Source organism: Erpetoichthys calabaricus, chromosome 8 (assembly GCF_900747795.2).
Source record: "Erpetoichthys calabaricus chromosome 8, fErpCal1.3, whole genome shotgun sequence".
Taxonomy (NCBI): Eukaryota; Metazoa; Chordata; class Cladistia; order Polypteriformes; family Polypteridae; genus Erpetoichthys; species Erpetoichthys calabaricus.
Genome location: NC_041401.2, coordinates 196,546,265 through 196,572,500, shown reverse-complemented (window position 1 = coordinate 196,572,500; position 26,236 = coordinate 196,546,265). Strand labels below are relative to the sequence as shown.

Below are 26,236 nucleotides of genomic sequence, written 5' to 3'. Positions count from 1 at the left end.
CCATTACCTTGTACTTCTCCTCGGCCCAGTCCAGCCAGTGGGTCCTCTTTGGAAATCGAGCCGAGCGATGCCTCCAGCGATTCTTCAGGGAAAACTGGGGAGGAAATTAGAGGGGCTTAGGAGCGGAGCGGTGGGCCAAGGGGACACGAAAGCAGACAGGCATAGGAAAGGCGCTATATGAAATATAGAGAAAAGTAGGAGATGAGGACAGTGATGAGAAGGAGGTGGACAGACAGACCTGAGGGTCCCCTCCCTCTACCTTCTCCTCCTCACTTTAGCGATGGCCACACCTGAGCGCTTTGTGGATTTCAAACTCAGCTAAACTCTGAACAGGTGCTCAGCTGGGGCTTTTCGGCTGACTCTCCCGACTCCCATCGCTCTTCTTCAAGGGGATCGATGACCTGTCGACATCAACTTACATCGCTCGCAGTGCCGCTGAGATTCACACCGTCAGACAGATGCACGTTTATTACATTTTTTCGGTGGAGACCCCAGGACCGCACCCAGCCTTGTCCCGACTCGCACACAGTCACTCACAGAGACACGGGGGGTCAAATCAACAATGAAACGAAAAACAGACAAATAAACAACAAGTAACAACACAACAATAAAAAAAAGGCAGGTGACGTGAAGGGAGACGGCGACAAACTTCAGCACGTGAGACTTCTGGTCGCAGGGTTTGTCAGACTAGAGCTGTGAAAGGCGCTATATGATGGATAGAGTCACCTATAGACGGCTACTAGAGACACTAAACAACCACAAGTCGGAGGGACAACTAAAGAAGAGGCAGGATAGGAGGCTCAGATGGACTGATAGGTAGGAAAGGCGCTATATGATAGATAACATCAGGCAAAAAGAGATGGAGATGGACAGACACCAATAAATGAGGATCTAGAGACTCTGTGTCCTGATATAACAGACACACCGACATACAGATATGACAGAAAGTCAGAGAGATGTGAAAGGCACTATATAATACTGAGCTATAGAAGGAGGAATAGGAAAAGGCGCTATATCATAAAAAGATATATTAACATATAAATAGGACAGACAGGCACTATATAATACAAGACTCAAGACATATATAAGACACAGTTTAATAGTCATATTTAGATAGAGATGTGAGAAGCACTCTGTTATAGAGAAATAATAAAGACACTATAAAAAAACATAAGGGAGACACTATATAATATTTAGACATTTACTGTATATATATATATATAGAGAGAGAGAGAGAGAGAGATATCATAGGTTACTAAGGAGGGTGGTGTAAGATGATATAAAAGGCACAATATAATATTAAAATTTCCTAAATAGGAAAGGAATAATCAAATAGACACACTGCCATACAGACATCAGAGACACAGACTAATGTGAAAGGCACTTTATAATACTTAGATATAGAGACAGAGGTAGGAAAGGCGCAATTCTATAGAATGATACATTAACATATAAAAATGAAATGCACCGTGTCACAGATTGGTACAATAGACAGGAAAGGCGCTATATAATACTGAGGTGGACAGAAAAGGCGCCGCACAGTAGACATATTTACACTGAGATACAGTATGAGATGCCCACTCTCATAGATGACGACACTAGAAAGAGATATGAGAGGCGCTGTGTCACAGATAGCCAAGGAGGGCACTGTGTGATGATATGAAAGGCGCTATATAACACTAACACTGATATGAAAGGCATACTATAACAGACATACAGATATTAGAGTCACAGTATAATAGAAAGATAGACAGAGAGGCCATGCAGGTGACACATCAGCCTTTAATCCGTCATGGAAACTGGACCCCCAAGCAGTGATTCTTGCCCTAGGCAGGTGGTCCCGATGCTCCTTCTATTTGCCCCTCCCCTGGACTCAGCGGGTGCCATAACGGATGGACTGATGTGAACATCGCCACCTAGTGGGCAGTCACAGGGCTCACTTCCTCAGATGCTTGTGGCTCTCAGGTCTGAGTTGAACCCCCATCAGTGTCATCCCCCTGTCTCTGGGATGTCATTAGAAATGCAGGGGTTTGGGGGAATCAGACAACAACATGCAGCTGCCACAAGGAGAGGGTCAGGGACAGGATTTGAACCCTGGAGTCTTTGGATTCAGTTGTGCTCTTTGCTGCACATGCAGACCACTGAAGGACACTCACTGGGTGGTCTCCCGGTCCCTAAGGGGTCACTTTTAAGCGATTTCTCTGCCAGTCCATCTGTTATGTGACCCACTCATGCAGTCCTTGTCTGTGCGGCTGCAGAATGGCGGACCCTCGGTTACCCACCCCGATGCAGCAGCCGACCTCCATCAGAATGTTTCCTTGCGAGGGGCTTTTCTTGTACAGACTGCTGCCAGCCAGGAAGACGACTGGAGAGGGAAAAAAAAAACGAGAAAACGTGAAAGTCTACAAAATGAAGCGAGAAGAAGGCGAAGGGCCTCGGGGGCCGCAGTGGAGGTCGCTTTCATTTGTACTTTCATCTCCAGTCTCAAGTGAGCTGCCTGCAGATGCCCAGTCTTTGCCCAGGTCTCACCAGCTTTGATGCCAGTTTAACCAGTAGGCCTTTATTTTTCTGATCTCCCCTATTAAGATTTGTCTCATTCTAATTCTGATGTGTGCCAACTGACCAACTGACCCTCATCTCAACAGCCACCTCAAGTCAGGACTGGGCACTGAGGGCAGTTGGCGGCTGTCAGGGGGCACACAGGAGGTGCCGGTGGAGTCACATCACTGGACTCGCCGACCTGGAAGAAGAACCGTCACCCCCAACTAACTGTCTCCGCCCACCTCCCCGCCCACTGCCCCTCCCACCATTCTGTAAGGCTCAGCTGAGCATCTGTCAGTTGTCTGATGGCCAGTGACAGGAAGGCTGGCGAGGCTGGCAGTGCCCACTCACCTGTTTGCCATTTGTCACTTGGTTCCCCAGTACTTATGTTTTCTAAGTGTCACAGATTTGTCATTGCACTTCTGCCTTCCTTTTACATTTTCCAATTTTTGGTGACAGGTGGGCAGTTGAGTCCACTCGTTCCCCACAGAGCTAACGTTCATCCCACCTTGGACACTTTGCCCCAAGCCCTTTATCTGATAGTTCTTACCACTACCTGCTCGCTCAATTTCTGGACTTGTGGGCCGTGCAGACCCTTACACAGCGTCCCCGTCACCCCTCGTCAGCGAGGCCCCACTGCATGCTATCACAGAGACCCCGAGGCGTCAGGACGTTTGAGGGTCTACCTTTACAAAAAGCTTGTAGTGGATGGAACTGAAACTGGTAACTCACCCAGTGCTATGGCCATCAGGACACCAGGGACACCGAATGCCAGGGCGTAGCAGTCGCCCCCGAAACATTTCACGTCACCTGTGGAGGACATCAAGAGGGTCATAAAGCAGAAGAGCCCACGGACCTGACGTGTACATTTACCACAATTTAGAAAAGAGTCAAAGTGCAGCCGTCTCGCCATGAGGGGTCTACGTTATGAAGCAGGGGTCATGCCCACCTATAGGATTGAACACAAGTCGTTACATGAGGGACCTGAGCAGATGAGCTCCTGGAGGTCTCGTCAGGCCCACCACGGCACTACTGTCTACACAGACACTGGAGCGCCCCCTACAGGTCACTTCCACCCTGATTGATGTCATTAGCAGCCCACAAGATGGACAAACACCTGAGTGGGACCTCCCTGGTCAGCCTTTGGATTGTTTTGCTTTATTTGTGCTGTTTTTGTTTAAATTCTTTATTTCTTAAGATACTTTGTAGGCCTTTGTCTTTTTCAAGCCTGAGATTTACTGTCATCCTCTCCCTTGAAGGTCACGTTTGCCTTTCTGAACTCTTCAAGTTGTTCATTCTAAGCCTCATTTTGGGGTCTCTGTAGAGGCTGTCAGGCCATGCTGGGCACCGGCCTGTTTTGTGGGTCTTTTAGAGGCCTCGCACCATTTTGCCATCTTGTGTGCTGCTCATCACAACACTCTGTGCCATCTGCTGCCAGCCGTGCCTTGATAGGGCTGCCTCATGTCCTCCAGAGGTCGGGACAAAGGGGCTTCCTCCCACTCCGATTAGCTCCCCCTCCATCTCTCTCTCTCTTTCCTATTGTTGATCCTGAGGAATTCCATCTTGAGGTGGCATGACCAAGTGCTGGCCTCACTGTGCCCTGCCATTGCCAGGGTGAGATGCTCTCCCTCTGCTGTGCCTCTCCTTTCCTGCTAACACACTGGCATCCTATTGCCACCTGGCCAGGACCTTTTCCTACAGTATGAGTTCCTTAACCTGGGTGGCACACTAGTTGACACTCCTGCTGCACACCGGGTTCAAATGCCACCCTGATGTCTTTGTAGAGCCTAAATGATGGCCGTCTGGAATGAGAATGAAAGTATAAAAGAGCCAGGGCCAAACCAGGGAGGTCCAGAGCCCTGCTCCTCTGGAAGTGACCAGTGGGTGCACTTGGGCCCAGACCTTCACAGGGGTCACTTTCAAGGCTGGCACACCTTGGGCCTCCTCAGCTGTACTGGTGGGTACTGAGGTCACCACGGACCCTCTCATTTACTCCAGCACTCTCAGCATGGTTTGTAAAAGAGCTTGCAGCTAAAGGCGCTATAAATGAATAAAGTGGGCCTCAGGGGGGACACCCACCTCGCAGCAGGGGCGTTACAAACGTCGAGATCACACTTCCTGCATTGATGGCCAAGTAGAAAATGGAGAAGAACTTCCTCCTCTCTTCCTTCTGTGGAAACAACACAGAGATAACGGGTCAGTGAAAAGTCACCCGATTGGCACAGCAACACGTGGCTGGGGGGCCACAGGGATGAGGAGCACTGCAGGCTGTGAAAGGACGCCTGCTAATCAGGGTACCCATTAACTGCTGGCCCGTCCCTTGTTTACTGTTGCTAGGTGACAACACTTGCTCCACTAGGGGGCACTAGAGGATGAGAGTGGGGGCACCACTTGCAAATCTGTGTGTGCCCATTAACTGCCACACCTTGTTTTGTCGCCTCACCTTTTGTTCTGCCCCCTTGTTTACTATTGCTAGGCATTAGCAGTTGTTCCACCAGGGGGCACTAGAGGGTCTGAGTGTATGCTGTAGCCAGGGTCACCCTGGTCAGCAGTGTCCCCATTTAGTGCCACACCTTCCACACCACCCCTTACTGTTTATAGGCAGCAACCACCAGAGGGCACTACATGATGCCAGCAGGGGCATCGCTTGGTAATCTGAAATCTTTAACTGCCTGGACTTATTGGGGCTGCACCCTCTGTCCTGCCCCTCGTTTACTGTTGCTAAGCAGCATCAGCTGCTCCACCAGGGGGCAATAGGGGGTGAGAGTGGATGCCTTGGATTGCTGCTCGGCCCACCTGAGGTGAATGAGGGTCTCAGTGGTGGACCATTGAACATCGTGGGAGTCTTTCTGAGCGGCTCACTTTTCTGGATGATTCCTTGCTTTGTTTCCTTAATTCACCTTCATACTGGGACTCGTTCATCTTCAGGTGGCCTTTTAGGTAAACCCCCTTTTGCTCTTTTCAGTATTCTGCTGGATTTTTCATTTCTGTAATAAATATTTTTTATTTCTAAAGATTCTTCTTTTCACTGTTTACACAAGCCAGAGGTTTACGGTTTCTCTCTCCCTTGTGAAACATTTTTGTCAAATTTTAAATTTTCCTCTTGTTTTTGAACTTTAAAAGCAAGTCCCCTATTGTTAGGCCTGCGTAGGCCACCGGCTGCAGGTAAGAGTAGGGGATGGTCTGCCTGCTTTATGGCATCTTGGGGGTCTCACCAATTATTTTTTAAAAACGCTCTCCAAAGTGACAACATTTGACTACGGCGGGTCTCATGTAGCCAAGTGGATGTGGAAATGGAGCAGCTGTGGGACTGGCATGTGATCAGGCGCTGAGTAAGTTCAGACATTTTAAGGTCAAATTGATTACAGTTTATAATCAGTCAAGTGCCCTAAATGTCATCTGTTCAGCTTTTGCTATAATCCCCCAAATAACCAAAGTCAAATTTAAACATCCCATAATTTGTACAGTGTCTAAAAAAGTTGAACTTCCCACATCTTTCGGCGGTCCGTTTTGACCCCTCATTGACTTTAATGGATTTTCCACAGCATTCTGGGAGTTTTATTTGTTCACAACCCAAACAACAGTCCGAAACCTCATGTGTACATCAGAGATGGGACAGCATCACGTGAAGTGTCCTTATAACTTTATAAAAATAAAATCTAAAAGTCACATTTCTGCAGCCAGTTCAAAACATGTCACCCACTTGAAGCTCAGCGTGTTTGGGCCCGGCCAGCACTTGGAGGGGAGTTGCTACTGGAAGATTTGTTAGTGAGGCCAGCAGGGGGCACCAACCCTGTGGTCCGAGTGTGAATCCCAACGCCTGAGTGAAGTGACAGGGACACTGGGCTGTAAAAAGGAGACGTAAAACCCGAGGTCCTGACGCTCATAAAAGACCCCTGGGCATCCTCCAGAAAGGGTAGGGGGGGGTACCCCAGTGTCTGGCCCCCTAATCACCTGTCACCCCTTCACCACCTTACAGCTCATGTGTGCTGAGCAGACTGGCACAAAAATGGCTGCTGTGGCATCGTCCAGATGGGGGCTGCACAGTGGTGGGGTTGAAGTGGCTCCCCATTCACTGAAGAGCTTTGACTAGTGAGAAAGGCGCTATATCAATGTTAAGAAATTAGTTATTATTATCATTATTGTTATTATTACTATTATTGTTGCTGTTATTATTATTATTGTTGTCCATCCATCCTCTTTCGCTTATCTGAGGTCGGGTCGCGGGGGCAGCAGCTTGAGCAGAGATGCCCAGACTTCCCTCTCCCCGGCCACTTCTTCTAGCTCTTCCGGGAGAATCCCAAGGCGTTCCCAGGCCAGTCGAGAGACATAGTCCCTCCAGCGTGTCCTGGGTCTTTCTCGGGGCCTCCTCCCAGTTAGACGTGCCCGGAACACCTCACCAGGGAGGTGTCCAGGAGGCATCCTGATCAGATGCCCGAGCCACCTCATCTAACTCCTCTTGATGCGGAGGAGCAGCGGCTCTACTCTGAGCTTCTCACCCTATCTTTAAGGGAAAGTCCAGACACCCTGAGGAGGAAACTCATGTCAGCCGCTTGTATTTGTGATCTCGCACAGCTCATGAGCGTAGGTGAGGGTAGGAACGCAGATCGACTGGTAAATTATTAGTATTGTTGTTGTTATTATCATTATTCTTATTATTACTATTGTTGTTGTTGTTATTGTTATTATTACTATTACTGTTGCTGTTATTATCATTGTTGTTGTTATTATTGTTGTTATTATTGTTATTATTGCTGTTTTTGTTGTTATTGTTATTATTACTATTATTGTTGCTGTTATTATCATTGTTTTTATTATTGTTGATGTTGTTATTATTATCATTATTATTGTTATCATTATTATTGTTATCATTATTGTTGCTGTTGTTGTTGTTGTTATTATTGTTGTTATCATTATTGTTGTTATTGTTGTTGTTATTGTTGTTATTGTTATCATTATTGTTATTATTACTATTATTGTTGATGTTATTGTTATCATTATTGTTGTTATTATTATTATTATTATTGTTATTATTGCTGTTTTTGTTGTTATTGTTATTATTACTATTACTGTTGCTGTTATTATCATTGTTGTTATTATTGTTGTTATTATTATTATTATTATTGTTATTATTGCTGTTGTTGTTATTGTTATTATTACTATTATTGTTCCTGTTATTATCATTGTTGTTGTTATTATTATTATTATTATTGTTATTATTGCTGTTGTTGTTGTTATTGTTATTATTACTATTACTGCTGCTGTTATTATCATTGTTGTTGTTATTATTGTTGTTGTTATTGTTGTTATTGTTATCATTATTGTTATTATTACTATTACTGTTGTTGTTGTTATCATTATTGTTGTTATTATTATTGTTATTATCATTGTTGTTGTTGTTATTATTATTATTGTTATTATTGCTGTTGTTGTTGTTATTGTTATTATTACTATTATTGTTGCTGTTATTATCATTGTTGTTGTTATTATTGTTGTTGTTATTGTTATCATTATTGTTATTATTACTATTACTGTTGTTGTTGTTATCATTATTGTTGTTATTATTGTTGTTATTATCATTGTTGTTGTTGTTATTATTATTATTGTTATTATTGCTGTTGTTGTTGTTATTGTTATTATTACTATTATTGTTGCTGTTATTATCATTGTTGTTGTTATTGTTGTTGTTATCATTGTTGTTGTTGCTGTTGTTGTTATTATTGTCCTTATTATTGTTATTCTGCGCTGCTGCTGTGCATTCTGGATGGTCAGAGAGGTATTTGAAGTCCAGGGCCATTTCAGCCTCGGTAGCCCGGGCCTCCAACTCTGAGCAGTGAATTGTAAAAGGAAACACAGAAGATCATTTGCCGTCTTTCTTTAATCAGTCGCTTTATCAGAAGCACAGACCACTTACAAAGAGGCAAAGGTGACAGACAGTGACGGGTACAAAGGCCAGAATGCCAGGAAGGGCTGTAAATGACTAAAAGATGCCAGTCAACCATCTTCACTCTTTCAAGGTGGGCATCAACAAAGGGCTGAAGGAAGGCTGCCCAAGGTTGACCAGAGGGTGTTGTTTTTGTTTTTTGAGTTAACCCCACTAAAACCCCGATGTTTTGGGCTCGTCTTGGCACACAGAGGACCTGAACTGGAGATGAAAGGGCAGAGCGGACCCCTCAGGAGACTGCACTCCTTTAAGGTGAGCTCTATGTTCTTCGACTCTGTGATGGCCAGTGTGAGTGCTGGGTGTCCCATAAGGTCACTTCAAGAGATGCCCACCAAATCAATTAGCCGATTAAGAAGGTGGGCTCCATTATGGGATGCCTTCTGGCCCCGCTGGAGGTTGTGCTCTGGCAGAGAATGAAGTCAAACCCGATGGCCACCATCACCAAACAGAGCTGCACGTCCCCACTTTGACACATACACACATCCAGCACTCCCCTGGGGCGCCTTTATGGTGCCACTTATCACATTTCTGTACTGCTGCTACCCATTATGACCACTGCCATGCCCTTAGGGTCACTCCTGACCCACCACTCTTGATTTATGGTTGTTTGCTTGTTTACCACCCATCTTCAATGTCATCTGTCCCAAAACCTGGGATGGCCAATCGATATAAAACTGATCTGAGGTGAAATGCTGAATGTCTGGGGCACCTAAAATGGGATCAGAAAAGACCAGCAGTGGGCATCAGCGGGTCAGGATTTGAAGACATGGAAAGGCCAGTCAAAGAGAAGAGGACATTCATGCCAAGAAACAAGAGAGCGTGCCTGCCATCTGAGACAGCGGAAAGCAGGATCTGAAAGGGCTTAGCGAGTCCCAGCAGCACCGTCCCAGGAGGCAACGTCATCGTCTTACGTGCTCTTCTTCAAACTGATCTCCTCCGAAGGCGGCCACACAGGGCTTGATCCCGCCGGTCCCGAACGCTATGAGGCACAGTCCGGTCAACGACAAGGCTCTTGAAACAAGGGAGAGACAGAGGAAGGACAATTACAGGATCTTCATGCCACGCGCTCAGCTCCTGCCAGGGCAATTGCGGCCCTAAAACTTAATGACACTTTTTATGTCCCCATCATCTGACCATGGACGCTACGCCATGGTGCGTGCTTTATATCATTCAATGTGCAATGCCAATAAAATGCCCCCTCGTAATCACATATACTGCAGTCTTATCATTCTTGGGAATTTTGGTTCAATTGCTTGAGTTGTTAAATTTACAGGCTTTCAAGGGCACAAGTGGACCCAAAGACCCCGGGGGTCAATAGGGTGGGCTCGTGTATCCTGACCTAACTTGGCTGACTTCCACAAATCAAAGCCACTGCAGTGGCAGGTAAAAGGTGACCGGTGACAGCCACTATGTGACAAAGGGCTGCTCTGATCTATGATTTGCGTGACTTTTTTTTTTTTTGTCACAAACAGCCAAATATCCCCATCTGCCATTTTGTCACAGGTTGGTGGCCCCTGAGTCCCAAGTGACAGGCCTCTTAAAACGCCCATGCAATACTCACACGTGCTCCGTGTGTCCTCCCACGATGGGTATCGCTCCGACGGACTTGACCGCGTGCCCGATGACGTAAATGATGGACAGGTAGATGATCGTTCTGCAGGGAGAAACAGAGGACAGTGAACAGCGGCATGGCGGCCAACCACAGCACACGCCACCGGACCTGAACGAGCGAACAAAACAACACCATCTGCACGCCCGGTTTACTGTCACTCATTGGTCTGCCGTGTAACTGAACAGATCAGCCAATGGGCCGTGATCACGTGACCGCTGACATCATCACGATGTCACCACCGCTAGAGAAGGTGGCAGGGGGCTCAAGCTTTGGGTTTCCTTCATAACGACTGAGAGATGGCAAATCTGATTCTGAGGAGAGTTAGGAGAGGGAGAGCAGTCAGAGTTTGAACTTTGCTTTGGTTTTGTCAACATGGAGTCACGATTGTGTCTCTGTAGTGCCTATGTAGACCAGAAGACAAGGACCAGGAGATGAAGAAAGGCCACAAATGTTGTCATCCCATCACACCACACCTGCTGTCAGCACCAAACTGCCAGGCCTCATTCCCTCCTAGGCAGCCGGGCCCCAAACTCAAGATGGCAGGCCTACGGCCCACTAAGGCCCAAAACCACAGCCAGCCAAGGCTTTTAAACTCACAAATGCCAAAAGGAGCGAGCAGGAAAAAACATCTGGGCAAATGAAAGTTCATTAAATATTTATTGAAGGATCTAAAAGGAAAAGCAGAATCGTAAATCTAATAAGCCTCAGTGGAACCAGAGACCAGGAGAGTGTTGGTTACTGGAGTATCAGTCCGCTCTTTGAGCCAAGACAACACGATTCACGGTATTGGACTCCGAAAGTCGCTGCCAAAGACGAGTACACTGGCGTCAAACTAAAGAAACGCACTCGCTAACTCTCAGGGTTTAGTGCAGGATGGCATCAATGAGATCACATGACACGCACTCCTGGTGCCTCCTGGGTAACAAAACCACAACACCAGTAAGCAATACGATCGACAAACTGGCAGCACCCATGAAAGAATCTTAGTGGTGTCCCAACAATACATCAAGTGTCCTTAAATACACTAACAGTGACTTATAATTAGAATAAGTAAGAAAATAGAATTCTACAAACTCCACTTTTAAAATAAAATCAGATCATAACAAACTATTACTGGGAACAAATACATCCAAAGGCAAACAAATCCAGGATGGAAATCAGCAGCAAGGAAATCCCATAATAATCACAAAATCTCGTCAATGCAAAGCAGTCCTACTATTGGCTGCCTCTTCGTAAATATATATGTGTGGGCGGTCCTCCAGCTGCAGCATTAGGTGGCCCCGCCCCCATGAACCAGAAAACGAGCACCAAAAGATCAATCAAACAAAATAATATTCATCAACGATAATCTTTATAGAGCGATATTAAAATAAATACACAAACTGAGAGCACACCTGAGCACCTGAGATAGATAGATAGATGTAAGGCACTATATAATAGATAGATAGACAGATGTAAGGCACTATATAATAGATAGATAGATAGATAGATGTAAGGCACTATATAATAGATAGATAGATAGAGTGAAAGGCACTATATAATAGATAGATAGATAGATAGATAGATAGATAGATAGATAGATAGATAGATAGATAGATAGATAGATAGATAGATAGATGTAAGGCACTATATAATAGATAGATAGATAGATAGATAGATAGATAGATAGATAGATAGATAGATAGATAGATAGATAGATAGATAGATGTAAGGCACTATATAATAGATAGATAGATAGATAGATAGATAGATAGATAGATAGATAGATAGATAGATAGATAGATAGATAGATAGATAGATGTAAGGCACTATATAATAGATAGATAGATAGATAGATAGATAGATAGATAGATAGATAGATAGATAGATAGATAGATAGATAGATAGATGTAAGGCACTATATAATAGATAGATAGATAGAGTGAAAGGCACTATATAATAGATAGATAGATAGATAGATAGATAGATAGATAGATAGATAGATAGATAGATAGATAGATAGATAGAGTGAAAGGCACTATATAATAGATAGATAGATAGATAGATAGATAGATAGATAGATAGATAGATAGATAGATAGATAGATAGATAGATAGATAGATGTAAGGCAAAGAATGACAGCAAAGAAGGGGAGAAGGTGAAACGAAACGATGGACCAAACACAAAACACAATGCTGAAAATCAAAAGCTAGCTGAAAATAATATGATTACAATAATAAATCTAAATTGTGAAAATCGTTCAAAATTCATTACTTTTGTTGGTTTACTGAAAGCTTAGCTGCCACAAGGTGTGCGGTGCCACACTACACAGACCCTGCACGATGACGTCAGGTCACATGTCCACACACAGTGTGACCACAGCTGTGCAGAACCTCATTTATTGTGTGCAGGCGTCCTCTAACAATCACCATCATGACCTTACCTTCCAGGATGTGCCACAGAGTCTCTCCATGCAGATATCCAGGAAGGAAATCCAACAACGAAGGTAGAAAAGTAATAATTCATAAAGAGATGACATCATGACGACCACAACCACCCAAAAAAAAGGCCTGAAAACTTCAATTGGGCCTTGAAAAAGCCTGAGGCCTACAGATGTCACCGGATTGTGAGGGGGAAAACAACAAAACCCCTGGCCCCTAGAAACAAACGTTCAGCTAAGTGACCTGCTCAGGGTCGTGCCAAGGCCGAACAGACCCCCTGGTTCAAGGCCTGGAACCCCCCCCCCCCCCCCCCCCCCCAAAATACACACACACTCGGCAGCCCCCAGAGGTCACCTTACCTAAACTTTCCAAGCCACGAATCAGCAATCAGGGCTCCAATCACTGGAGTGAAGTAGCAGAGGCCCGAGAAGGCGTGGTAGATGGCGGTGGACAGGTCCTCATCCCAGTGTAGAAAATGAATGAAGTAGAGGGTCAGCAGAGCTTTGGGGGACAAAAAGGCAATGTCACCAAACCAGAAAGCAGGTCATGTCTGAGAGAACCACTCGGGTGCGGCCAGTCATCCACGTGTCACGTCAGGAGTTGTCTTACCAGTCCATAAATTCTGTGCACAAGCTGTGATTCTTCTTTATTGTCCAATGAAAAGTAATCCAATCATTTTAGGGAAATGCTTCTATGGGGGCACCTTTCTAGTGCCAGAGTAGATGGGCAAAGGGGAAACTTTTGTATTGTCATTCAAATGTTAACTCCGCCCCTGAGCCCTGTGGGAGTGGCTGGTGTATAAATCTGACCCCGCCCCCCCTCCATTATTCCTGGATGCCTTTGATGTTGGACACAAGCGGAATCAGCTCACTCGTGTGATGGCCACCTACAGTACTGGTTGTGCCCATCATGGCCAGGAGAAGCTCTCAGCCCAGGATGACGCAGGGACTGACTGTGGAGAGGAATTTCAGCTGCGCAAAGCCAGGATGAGAGAGACGCCCCAGGGTGGTCTTTGGGACCTGTCTTTGTTGTTTCATAAGCACAAGCTGTGATTTCTCTTTATTGTCAGATGATAATTGAACAGTTTGAGGGGAACTGCTTCTGAGAAGCCCACTTTATGGTGCCACTCCAGTTGGGTAAAGGGGCAGCTTTTATGTTGTCATTCAAACGCCTGTGGAGGAAAGCAATTGGCCTTCTGCATAAGGCTCAGCTGTCCTCAGCTTGACCCCGTTTGGTGAGTCAAACTGGTGTTACTGGGACGGCGCTGAGCTGGCTACTCAAATGTGCCCTCCATTCTCCGGTTTCAGTGGGACAGCACAGCTGGACATTCAGTCCTGGTCTCCTCAACTGCATTCACTGCCTCTTTGTCCTCCTCTTTCTTGACTGCACATAGTAATGTCTGGGTGTGCATGTTCTGTACTAGTGGGGGGGGAAATTCAACAGCTTGTTCAGCAGGGTGGGCATCCATTGGAAAAGGGGGGCCACCAATGGTGCACTATCACCTTTTTTTGTGTGGTAGTTTGTGTCAATAGCCTGAATGTTAAAAAACAGGCGTTTGCTTTCCAACAGACGGCTCTTGTTATCAGTGACCCGAGGACACAAACGACCCCGCGAACATCACCCAGCACCCCTAATGGCCGATGACGTGAAGCTGTCGCTCCTTTCACAGGCTGATAGTTTTCATGTCGACTCTCTGAACCTCCTCAGTGAAGCCCGAGTGTGACGTGTGATGGGCCGCTTTACCGGGCTAAGTCTGAATAACTCTTGGGACAGCACACTGCTGCCATCTAGTGCATGAAATAACATCGTACTGCAAAACAAACCAAACGTGACTCATCAATATTCATGAGTGGGGCGGAGCCTTCAACCAACGCTCACAAACACACGATGGCATGTAAAGGAAAAGCCAGTTTTATAGCACAGCGAAAGTGAGAGTCACGCGATGGTGACGACGAGTCGGTCCTCAGACGTGGATAGTGACACTGATGCATGTGCCGCTGTTCGATATGCCGGGTGGATTCGGCCTCCGGAAGGTTCACCGAGGTGCCTGGCAAAATGTCAACATGACTGCCATCCATTAGGAAGATGAGAAAGACGACAGCCCCCTGAGTTCTGTTAACGGTGCCGAAGCCAAATGATGAGAGGAACAAACGAAAAGAAAAGCAAAGAGACAAAGAAATCGGACCCCCGAGACAAGAACCGGATCAGTAAACCGGAATGTAAATCAGAAAACAGCGAGAAGCCGAACACGTGAAGCCTTTCAGTTTCTTCCCAAACGTGGATACCCAAGCGGCACATAAACGACCTTTTTAAAGAGTCGCACCAATGATGTCACACGCGTACGTGAAGGTTGTCTCGGCAACGGCCAACATGAAAGTCACAAAGCGGTGTCACCATCAAAATTCAAAATAAGACGCCACAAAATCGCAGCTTAGTCGGGGACCAGGATGGGATGAAGGAAACCCCCTCAGAAACCCCACCACGGCCACCAAGAAGTTCCAAAAAAAAAAACACCACGGCAGCACCTGTCACTTGGGGGACATGTGGACGTCACTAAGCAATGACACAAGGGGATCGGGCAGCGCAGGCCCTGACCTTCTACCCTCTCATAGGCGACCGACAGTCCAAGTGTGCAGAGAAACACACGTGGGTACCGTCCTGACAGGGACCTCAGAGTGTGCGCCGGTGGCCGTCTCAAAACACGTCACACAAAGGATGCGGACACTCGACAGAACCCACCTACTGGATTTATGGTGCCGCTTCAGCATTCACACAATTCTGACATTTCTTGTTGTAAAAAATGGAACATTTTCAACATAAAGAGGGCGGCACGGTGGCGCAGTGGGTAGCACTGCTGCCTCACAGTTAGGAGACCCGGGTTTGCTTCCCTGCGTGGACTTTGCATGTTCTCCCCGTGTCTGCATGGGTTTCCTCCCACAGTCCAAAGACATGGTGGTTAGGTGGATTGACGATCCTAAATTGTCCCTAGTGTGTGCTTGGTGTGTGTGTGTGCCCTGCAGTGGGCTGGCGCCCTGCCCGTGGCCTGTTACCTGCCTTGTGCCCTGTGTTGGCTGGGATTGGCTCCAGCAGACCCCCGTGACCCTATAGTTAGGATATAGCAGGTTGGATAATGGATGGATGAACATAAAGAACACAAGCGGCCTGTCAGGGGGGCACTGAAGGCTCAGGGGTACAGGGACACAACGACATCCGTTTAAAGTAAAGGAGGCCCACTGATTGGGAATTTGGTTGGAATGAAGTCCTGAAGCCAATGGGGGCCCAAAGGATTCACCAAATCAGGTGTGGGGGGCACGAGACAGGACCCTGATGTAATCCCACCCTCACTTCAGGCTCTTCTGGACTTGACAACCTCTAGTCTAGAAGCCACAAGGACCACCATTTAGGTGTGGAAGGGACACCAGGAACCCAAGGGGGCAGCGCAGGAAGAAGGTGGCATAGTCACAAAGCTGAAATGAAAGAAAACGAGGAGCCGTCCGCGCCGCTTACCTTTCATGCCATAGTAGGAGAAACGCTCGCAGAATTCATTCACGACGATGAACGCAATGCTCACTGGGTAGTTGGTTCCACATATTGTCTGAAATGACAAGGACAAAGTCATGGTGGGGGGGCTCAATGAAAACAAATGGCGGCTCTGCAGAGGTGACCCCCCTCGGCCATCGGCACAGCTCTGTAAGATTAGTCAGGTGGTGAGTGTGCAACCGTGGGAGGGAGGGGCATAGTGTCCCCTAACTGGCCCCCCCATACACACACAGCTGTTTTAATGTGTCGGGGGGGGACGGTTTCCCAGGGTTTGAGGTTGGTGGGCACCACGACAGATGCCCCCCATGAGCTGTTCTCTTTCATTTTTGCCACCTTTTCTATGGTTGCCTGGTCCACGTTATGCTCCACATGGATTACTGGATTCAAAACCCTCAAGGGTAGGAAGTTCACGTTCATTTTTCATTTTACACAATCATTTGAAAGTTGATTTTTGCGCCACCATTTTTTTTTTATGTCAAGAGTGTCACCACATTGATCTGTCCCAGAATTCCCCAGGAGTGGGCGGCGCCTGACGTCATCCATGTAAACATTAGGCTTGTTAATTTCCAGAGACTCTGATATTAGGACCAGCCACCTCACTGGCTTTACACTTGGATTTCTGGGCTGACATTTCCATTTCTGACGCATGATTGGCTCTCTGTTTGGTTTCACATTCTGTTCTTTTCTGACCACATCCTGTCTCCTAATCCCACTGAAAAAGCAATGGGGTCAGACCTCCTGAGGGGCTTGGAGGGGCTTCTGTGTCGCTCCGATCCATTGGTCTTCAGTTGAGGTTCCAGAACGATCCTGGCTTGGATCAGTTTATGGAGTTTGGGAAATTGAACACCGATGAGCTGAAATGAGCGAATAAAACATAAAAATCAGGAGAAGAGACAACGCAGTCACACGTCGAGGCTGGCATTTGGGACCTCACTTTGTTCAACATGTCACAATGCTGACGCTTCATAAATTCTACACACAAGCAGTGAACAAGTAAAGGTTACATTATCTATCCAAAATGTATGATTATGATCTATTATATAGTGCCTTACATCTATCTATCTATCTATCTATCTATCTATCTATCTATCTATCTATCTATCTATCTATCTATCTATCTATCTATCTATTATATAGTGCCTTACATCTATCTATCTATCTATCTATCTATCTATCTATCTATCTATCTATCTATCTATCTATCTATCTATCTATTATATAGTGCCTTACATCTATCTATCTATCTATCTATCTATCTATCTATCTATCTATCTATCTATCTATCTATCTATCTATCTATCTATCTATCTATCTATTATATAGTGCCTTACATCTATCTATCTATCTATCTATCTATCTATCTATCTATCTATCTATCTATCTATCTATCTATCTATCTATCTATCTATCTATCTATTATATAGTGCCTTACACATCTATCTATCTATCTATCTATCTATCTATCTATCTATCTATCTATCTATCTATCTATCTATCTATCTATCTATCTATCTATCTATCTATCTATCTATCTATTGCGCCTTTCCAGTCCATCATTCTCTTTATCTTTTAAAACTTGAAAAGCCGCACTGCCTGTAAAACAAAGGAAGGAAAAGAGAGAGCAGGGCACCAGAGTGGCCTGGCATACGGAGCAGATTGGCACTGTGTGGCGCTCTTGGTCACCACCACCACTTTGTCCTACCACTTTGTGCCCCTGGAGCCCCCCGTTAGGACGTTCAAAGAGATTTTGAAGGACGAGGCCAGGCTGCCATGTTGTTGCAGGTTTGAAGTCAGTCAAAGTGAACGATTAACAAACTGATCCGAATGAGGCTGAAGAGCCGCAGCACACAACACCAAAAAGAAGAAGAAGACAATGACAAACTCACCGGCACCTTCTTTTTGGGGGCACTAAAATCCTTTTTAAGATCTTCACCTGTTGAGAGAAAACAATGGATGACCATCAAGAAACTCTTCTGATAGACAAAGACTGAGATCAACCTGAGGGACACTAGACAGACAGAGATGAAAGTTGCTATATAATTACAAATATTTCACTTTCCACTATTAAGATGTCATTGTCACTCTGCCCGAGCTGAGATGGGAGAACCTGACAGGCGGACCACCATCTAAGCAGCAATCAGACGTTTATGGTGGAGCGGCCAGTCAGACGTCACTCTCAAGGAAAAGGACACTGAGAGCTGAGGAGGAAGATTCTCTGGTCTGATGAGACCAACGCTGAAGTCTTTGGCCAGAACTCCAAGCACAACGTCTGGCACAGAGCCGGCGGCGCTCATCACCTGCCTAACGGTGTCACTACAGTGAAGTGGGGGGGGGGGGGGGGGGGGGGGGGGGCAGCATTGTGACATGGGGACAGGGAGGCTGGTCAACTGAAGAGATGGAAATCTGCAACCTGAGATCGAAGCGATGGCTCAGTGACCCACAGCCAGGACAATGCCGAAGTGGCTTTAGGACAAGCCTCTGAGTGTCCTCGGGTGGTCCCGTCACAGAAGATGTGTAGAGAGACCTGAAGGTGGCAGTTTATGGACGCGTCCCATCCAAACAAACTGGGCCTGAGACAATCTGCTAGGAAGACTGGGATCAGCTGTCCAAATCCAGGTGTGCCACACTTGTAGAGACTCACCAAGAAGACATGAAGCTGGAATTGAAGTACTGAATGGAGGGTCTGGATGCTTCTGTGAATGGGGGGCTTCCCAATGTTGATTTTCAATACATTTGCGCCATGATGGGTTATTAAATGTCAATCGATGTGCAAAGATGGCAAACTTCTCCATTTCACATGAAATCTTCCACACAGTAAAGTGTGCAGAAGGTGATGGGGGTCTCAGTACTTTCTGAACGTGCTGTGCCCACGGGCCGAGGTGGTCTCAGGCTGGTGCTCAGGCTTTAGCAGCCCTGCTTGTGTTGTTCACCTTCTGTGTTTTTGGGTTCTCCTGAGCTTTGGTCAGCTCTGCGGTTCTCTCAGCCATTTCCATTTGGGGTCTGCAGAGTGGGACCCACCATGGCTTCAGCTTTCTGTCCCAACTCGATTTCTCAATGAGAAGCCAACCCTTGCCAGAGTTTTTATGGCCTGTCAGTGTTTTCGTTCTGCCATGTCAGCTCCTTGGATGTCATCCAAGTGATCCGAGGGCCGTGAAGCAGGTGACCGATTCCCAGTTTCCTTTCCAAATATTTTATCAAAGCAGATGAGCGCACACAGAGGCACAAACGGGGACAAGTGACACCGAGAGCTGCTGGCTCCTTTGTCACATGTGTCTCATTGTTAATAAGGAGCCATGAAAAATGGGGACTGAAATCAGAAAATAAGGGTGGGGAGTCTGAACAAGCGGGACCACCAAAACCCATCGCTCCATCTGCCTAACCCACTTATCCAAGTTGGGGGGGGCCACAGGGCAGCTGGAGTCCAGACGAGTAAAACGCCTAAAGTTGTGGCCTGAGCAGTGAGAACTTCAGCAGCAGACGCTGACTTCTCATCAAGAAATGAAAAACCTGCAGCCACGGCCCCCCAGGACTGACTTGACAGACCCCTGCCACCCCCACGTCAAATGCAATCCCACAATTCTCGCCTGTTTCTATGATTTCACCTACAATGGAAGACAAACAGTCACCTGCCGCTGGTGGGAACACGTTGGAGAACGGGGGTCTGCGCCTTGTGTGGCTCTGCTTTTCCATTCAATAAAGATGTCCTTGTGGTCTTTCTTGGTTGTGAAATTCTGTTATTTTATGTTATATGTCATTTTAGGGATGGCACAATGGCAGCTCTGCTGCCTCCTATCAAGGTGACCAGCGTCCATGTTCACGTTCTCCCTGTGCTCCTCCCTTCAGCCCAAAACACACAAAATAATGAGACCCCTGGACGCTGTAGTCTGACAATCTGCTCCACGGCATTTTGTGACAAAAAAGACAACCGGTGGGCTGATCCTACATCTGGGGGTCCAAGCCAGGTTGTGTCAGTGAAGGCTGCACGTCCCCTGCCAGGTAGGCCCTCATGTTTTCCTCTCACATCCCAAGGGAATGGATTCTGGCACCCCGTCCAGGGCTGCTTCTCTCTTTGTACCTGATGAGGCCCGGAATGTTGGTTTACTCTGAAGCTCAGTGATGGTGTTCACCATGGAAGGCACTATAAACAAGGAAGATTTCAACTGAATCCTTACTCGAGGGGCGCTGTTTGTCCTCAGATGCTGGGCTCTTCAGTAATGTGAAAGGCACTATAAATCTTCAGAACTGATTGAATGAGCACAGAACTTGAGCTGGCGGGGGGTCTAACCACTGGGCATTCGCCGCTTGAGACAAAAAAAAACAAAGTGCAAATAAGGAGGATGTGCCACCCCCATGGAAGCAGTGCCCGGGCAGGTGGGCATCTTTTCAATATGACAGTAAAGTGGAGGAGTGGGCACATAATAGATAAGAATAAGGCATTTCATGTATATAGCGCCTTTCTTCAGAACTGACTGAATGGACATTTACTTGGTTCTGATTTTTTTCCTTGATGTCTTTGGACTGCATTGATAGTTGTCATTAAGAAAGGCGCTATATAAACTGCTTTGTGTTTTTCTGGACACCTGTATTGTATTAATTATGAAAGGCGCTATATTAAGTGCTTTGTGTTTTTCTGGACACCTGTATTGTATTAATTATGAAAGGCGCTATATTAAGTGCTTTGTGTTTTTCTGGACACCCGTATTGTATTAATTAGGAAAGGCGCTATATTAAGTGCTTTGTGTTTTTCTGGACACCCGTATTGTATTAATTAGGAAAGGCGCTATATTAAGTGCTTTGTGTTTTTCTGGACACCCGTATTGTATTAATTAGGAAAGGCGCTATATTACGTGCTTTGTGTTTTTCTGGACACCTGTATTGTAATAATAATAATAATTCATTACATTTATATAGCGCTTTTCTCAGTAATAATTATGAAAGGCGCTATATAAACTTTGTGTTTTTTTGGTTCCCTTGTATTGTATTAATTATGAAAGGCGCTATATTAAATACATATATTTTTCTGCACTCGTGTGCTGTATGGATTATACGCGTTTGTATTTCTAATGCACTTTATAGCTTTTTAGTGAAAGAGTTCAATACAAATTCAGATCGATTGATCAGGGGTCGTGTATGTGTGTGTGTGTGTTTTCACCCAGTGGTGGACTGGCGTCCTGCCCAGGGGTTGCTCCTGCCTTGTGCCCGATGTTTGCCAGTTTGGCTCCAGCTGCCCTGTCACTGGATGGCTGGATACATTCATTTATAATTACATTTTTATCATATTATTTAATTACAGTATATGTTGCCTCTATTATTAAATATTTTATAGGTGTCACTTTCCTCAGATGGGCCCCTGCTCACCAAGCAATGCCATCCACTAATAAAAATGCTGTCGGTGATAAACACTGAGACGAGCTAAATTAATACAAAAAGATGCTTACAAAATGATTGACAATTAAGATTAAATGAAAAATAATAACATACAAAAAATAAAATAATCTGTAATCAGATTTCACAAAAAAATTAGAGGAAAACAAAAATAAACGAAGCTAAATGCGGAGACGAAACGCCGCCAAACCGCAGGGAGGAGTTCTGGGAAAAAAATAAAGGAAAGTCTCGGATTTCTCGGCCGTTGCTTTATATAGCGCCTTTAATAATACCTGGGCCCGTTTGCACGGGTCGAACTAATTTTTTAATACAACCCCCTCCTCCCCTCCATCCGTCCCACTCCTTCGCTTTATTGAACTCACTGCAGGTGTGGGAATGCGTAGTCCGCCCGGCAGCCATTCGAGGGTCTCTTCCGTCTGTCCGTCTCTTCTGCGCTCTCCCCACTGGGTGTGATCACGGCGTGCCACTGTCCACACACGAGTGACATTTCTACCCCGACAGCCCGACGCCGTTATTTCGTCCCGAAGTCGTCCGCCGCTGGAATTCCTGCGGTTTTTTGGTTTTGACTTTCCTGAACACAAACTGCCCGCTGCCATGTCGTCCTTGTTAAACTCTCTGCAAATGTTCACCGAATGTTTTCATCCATCTACCCGGTCTAACGGAGACGAGCCTTCTGAGGACAACGCAAGAAGGTGTGCCGACTTGGACGGGACGCCGGCCCCACTCGGGGGTCCCTCACACACTCGCCAGGGTAAAGAAACAAAACTAAACTAAAAAACGCAAAGAACCGGAAAAACAACAGCAGCAAAGTGACACGGGATGGGGCGAGCGCCGAGACACCACCACGTTATCTGCCCCCACAAATCCCAAATCTGTTTGACAAAAGCGGCGCCCGTTTAAAATTCCCGAGTTGGCAGCAGGGTCCACTCTCACGACACAGCCCACCCACTTCCTTAAACCCCCCGTTTTAAACGCCAGTGAACGCCTACCGTTCTCGTCTGCCTTTCCCATTGTTGGAGTTGTGGAGCCTCTGAATGTTGTCCCTGTCGCCGGTCTTGTCTGTCGCTTCCCCTCCAAATGTCTCTCTTTATATTTTCTTTGTTAATGTTTTACTCTCAATCGTTTATCCTCCCAGTTATTGACAAACCTGATGCTTTCTTTTTTTTAAGGAGCAGCATGGAAGGACAGCAATTAAAACGAAACCGCCGTGGACCTTGATACTCCCTGAAGACTCGGTGTCACCGTGTCACATGGACATAAGCCCATTAACCTCGTCCCCCTAACGGACAAAGGCGTTCTCAGTAATTTGGCGCTTAAGGAGTTAACCGCTAAATGAGCCGCTCGCTTTTCCTTCACGGATTCGCACGCAGCCCCCACCTTCTAGTCATCAAGCTGAAAGGCGCTATATTAAACGGAGCGACAGTTCTTACTAAATAGTGACTGATGCATTAAGTTACTGTTAATTACAGTGACTGTAAAGTTACGAGCGCTTCTCTCATTTCGTGTTTCATTTCTCTGCATGCTGTGGGCTGGCGGCCCGTCCTGGGTTGGTTCCTGCAGTCAGGGCCGCAAGACTTGACCGACACTTTACAGCCCAATCAGAGTCAAAATCCCGCCCAGTCGAACAGCATCTCGCCCGGTATTGGTTAGTTGATCTCAAGCAGGCAAATTGCCACCTAAATCCCGTCAATCACCCATCCCGCCGTAAACACCCCGAACGCCACTCCTCTGATTGGTGGTTAATTTGCATGAGTGGGCGTGGCTATCCGTTACATTTCCAAAGTCATGTTCTCAAATGGCTGAAGTCCGCCAGAAGGCGCGGCGGCTTACAGAGCGAAAAACTTCGTTTGATTTCGTTAAATAAATACGAAAAATATGAGTGCCAGCTCATCAGACTTTATCTTTGGCATTTTTTTTTCTTTCAAGTGAAACAACAGAACAGAAAGTTGGCGCCCCCAGAGGCTAAATGTGAGAACGAATGTGTGGCTTCCCCGAGGCTTTCCTAAAGCATTCCGGCGCTATATAAAGTTTTGATTGGAAATGTTGTCAGTGTTAATGTAAAAGGCACAAAATAAACAGATCACTGGACGCTGTTGCTCTTGAATCTCTTCCATGACATTTTGCGCCATCCGACTTTGTGAAAGACGACAGGTTGGCATGACCGCCACTCTAATCCAGCGCCCGCTGTTTCAAAACCGTTGGTGTCTGTGGAGTACGCGTGTCTGATATTTCACATCCCCAACTCATGCCAGTTAAGAGAGGAGGCGAATGGACCCTGGCACCCAGTCCGGTGTTGGTTCCAGCCTTGTGCCTGATGATCCCTGGAAAGGCATCCGGGACCACAGTGGTTTTGAGTTGGATTAAGGGGAGCTTGAGAACGTTAAGGTGCAATGTGAAAATTTAAGATGTGTTAGGTGGCATGGTGGCGCAGTGATGGTCTCGCCACAAGGAGACTGAGGCTCAAGTGCTGCGAGTTCTCTGTATGGGGTCTGCATGTTCTCCTTGTCTGCCAGGCAGTCCAAAGACATGCAGAGTAGGTGGGCTGGTGGTCAAATGAACCCCTGATGGTAGTGTGTGTGTGTGTGTTCACCCTGTGATGCACTGGCACTGTGCCCAAGTGTTGTCCCTGCCTGGCACCTGAAGCTTGCTGGGATGGACTCCAGCTACCCTGCTCTGGATAAGTGGCTTTAGAAAATGGATGGATGAAACTGACTTCCTATATCTGTTAATTTTATTCTTTTTTTGGCTGTTGACTTTATGACTGTGTGGCCCAGATGTTCTGTGAAAGGCACTATAAAATGAACCATTGTTCTCTGACCTCGTTGTTTTACTCCTCTGTACTTGTGGTTTAAACACGACGCTGATTGTTGAATCCGCATCATGGGCTCAGCGTGTGACTCGCTTGACCTGCAGGGTACAAATTGTGAAAAATCAATGAAAAGAATTGAACTGCAGATGCAGGGACGGTGGTCTCCGTGGAAATGCATTGTGTTGGTGTGCGTTCATTCCTGTGTTAAGACTCTCTGTTAAAGGCGCTATATAAAATTAGGATCATTGCCTGTAGTTCATTTACTCCAGGGCTCTGTGATGGTGTTCTGTAAAAAATAAACGACTCAGGTGCCTCCTGGGTGCACCCTTACACTACACGGGCTGTTTGTCCTCAAGCAGTAGGCCCGTCTGTATGAGAAAGGCGCTATAAATCATCAGGACTGACTGCCTGGAGGCGTATTTACTGAATTTCTAGGTCTGCTTGATGCCTTTTGAGTTGCTTTGCTGGTTGTCACTATGAAAGGCGCTATATGAAATGTTTTGTGGTTTGCAGGACTCCTGGATTGTGTTTTTGTAATTCTATCAGACTTTACAGTTTTTTAGTAATAAGAATTCAGTTCAAAATAGGATTGATTGATTGATTGATTGATTGATTGTAACTGGCCGATTAACTAACTGGGGTTTGTTTGTTCTTAATTCTGATGTGTTGAAGACGGTGGGCCGTCAGGCGGTCTCCTCACAGCCCTTTGCTACTGTCTGTTTGTCACTGTCACTCTACTTCATGTTATTCTCTGTCACATGCCGATGGATGTACTGTCACTTTATTCCTTCATTTCTGAAGCCCCTTGGTCCAAGAGATAAGAAGTTAAAGTCAGGCAGGACCCAACCCTGAATGGGATTCCTTGCAGGGCACCCTGATGCTGGCTCTCTGTCACACTCAGCGTGACCCACTCAACTGCCACACACATGTGTCTCTGGGGGGACACAAAGAGAATCGGGCAAACCCCAGGACCCAGGACTCTGGAGGTGGCAGATGGCAGTGCTGGGCACCACGTCACCCTTAGATGATGGAAATGTGACTAAAAGGTACTGAATGTCTGAAGATCCAGCTGTTTGGTGATGGACTGAGGTGCCCACTCCACCAGCTCCTGGCTTGTGCCCATTGATTGTCTCCATCTCTCACTTCTAGCAGCCTCTTTATTAACATTTTTTATTTTCTGCACCAACGTGGGGCACACTGACTGGTAAAAGCGCTGCTGAGGACCACCAGCAATGGAGGTAAGGCAGATAGCAGGCCTGGACAGGGTGCCAGGCCATAGCTGGGCACAAACATTCAGATTGCTATCAAATAAGCCAACTTCCAAGCTGATAAAGGAAGACAAATCTACACAAACACTGGGAGAACATGCGGCTTCAGCCTGGACCTTGAGCTGGCGGCGGGTCTGACCACTGGGCACTCACAGCAGCTTTGCATTTGCCAGTTGACCCATCCTGATCTTTGGGACTTCAGGGACAACAAAACCCAAGGTGCATATAAGGAGGACATGCCAGCCCCATGGAAGCAGTGACCGGGTGGGTGGGCATCTTTTCAATATGACAGTAACAGAGAGTGGAGGAGTGGGCACATAGTGAATAAGAATAAGGCATTTCACGTATATAGCGCCTTTCCTATGGTAGTTCACCTGTAATCAACATAAGCAGCATTTTAATGAAATGAGGAAGAGGAGGATGGTGATGCCAGGAGTGTTTCACTAAAGTTGAGGTACCCTGTACTCCCTGAACACCAAGGCCCATAAAGACCCAAACATTGAACTTTACCCTACAAATAAAGACAGCGGAACTCATCGATACGATCAAATAAAGAAACACAAATTCCACCAAAAATACCTTAAAAGTGCAGAAATGGCTGTGGTGCTAAAGACAGGCAGAGGTGAAGGAAGGCGTGAGGCCATCTTGTGCACGCCGCCATCACATGTCACATCTCCACAAAAGAAGGCATTGATCCTGAAGAGCCACATGATAGCC

At 46.3% G+C, this 26,236-nt stretch overlaps 1 protein-coding gene across 2 annotated transcripts in view; it reads right to left on the bottom strand.

Moving 5' to 3' along the window:
* The window catches only part of slc15a2 (solute carrier family 15 member 2), a 40,450-nt gene extending 17,747 nt beyond the window's left edge, over positions 1-22,703 (bottom strand). The window contains exons 1-10 of one of the 2 annotated variants that reach the window (XM_028808069.2): positions 22,432-22,703; positions 17,944-17,990; positions 16,025-16,112; positions 12,877-13,018; positions 10,047-10,139; positions 9,397-9,496; positions 4,621-4,711; positions 3,274-3,351; positions 2,283-2,365; positions 8-94 (exon numbers count right to left, since the gene is read on the bottom strand). In XM_028808069.2, the coding sequence (XP_028663902.2) occupies positions 8-94; positions 2,283-2,365; positions 3,274-3,351; positions 4,621-4,711; positions 9,397-9,496; positions 10,047-10,139; positions 12,877-13,018; positions 16,025-16,112; positions 17,944-17,990; positions 22,432-22,453 (831 nt within the window). In that variant the 5' untranslated portion in view covers positions 22,454-22,703. Of the gene's footprint in view, positions 1-7; positions 95-2,282; positions 2,366-3,273; positions 3,352-4,620; positions 4,712-9,396; positions 9,497-10,046; positions 10,140-12,876; positions 13,019-16,024; positions 16,113-17,943; positions 17,991-21,804; positions 22,094-22,431 lie in introns of those variants that run through there. The other variant, XM_028808067.2, reaches the window with a different exon arrangement.
* Between the last annotated feature and the right edge of the window lie 3,533 nt (positions 22,704-26,236).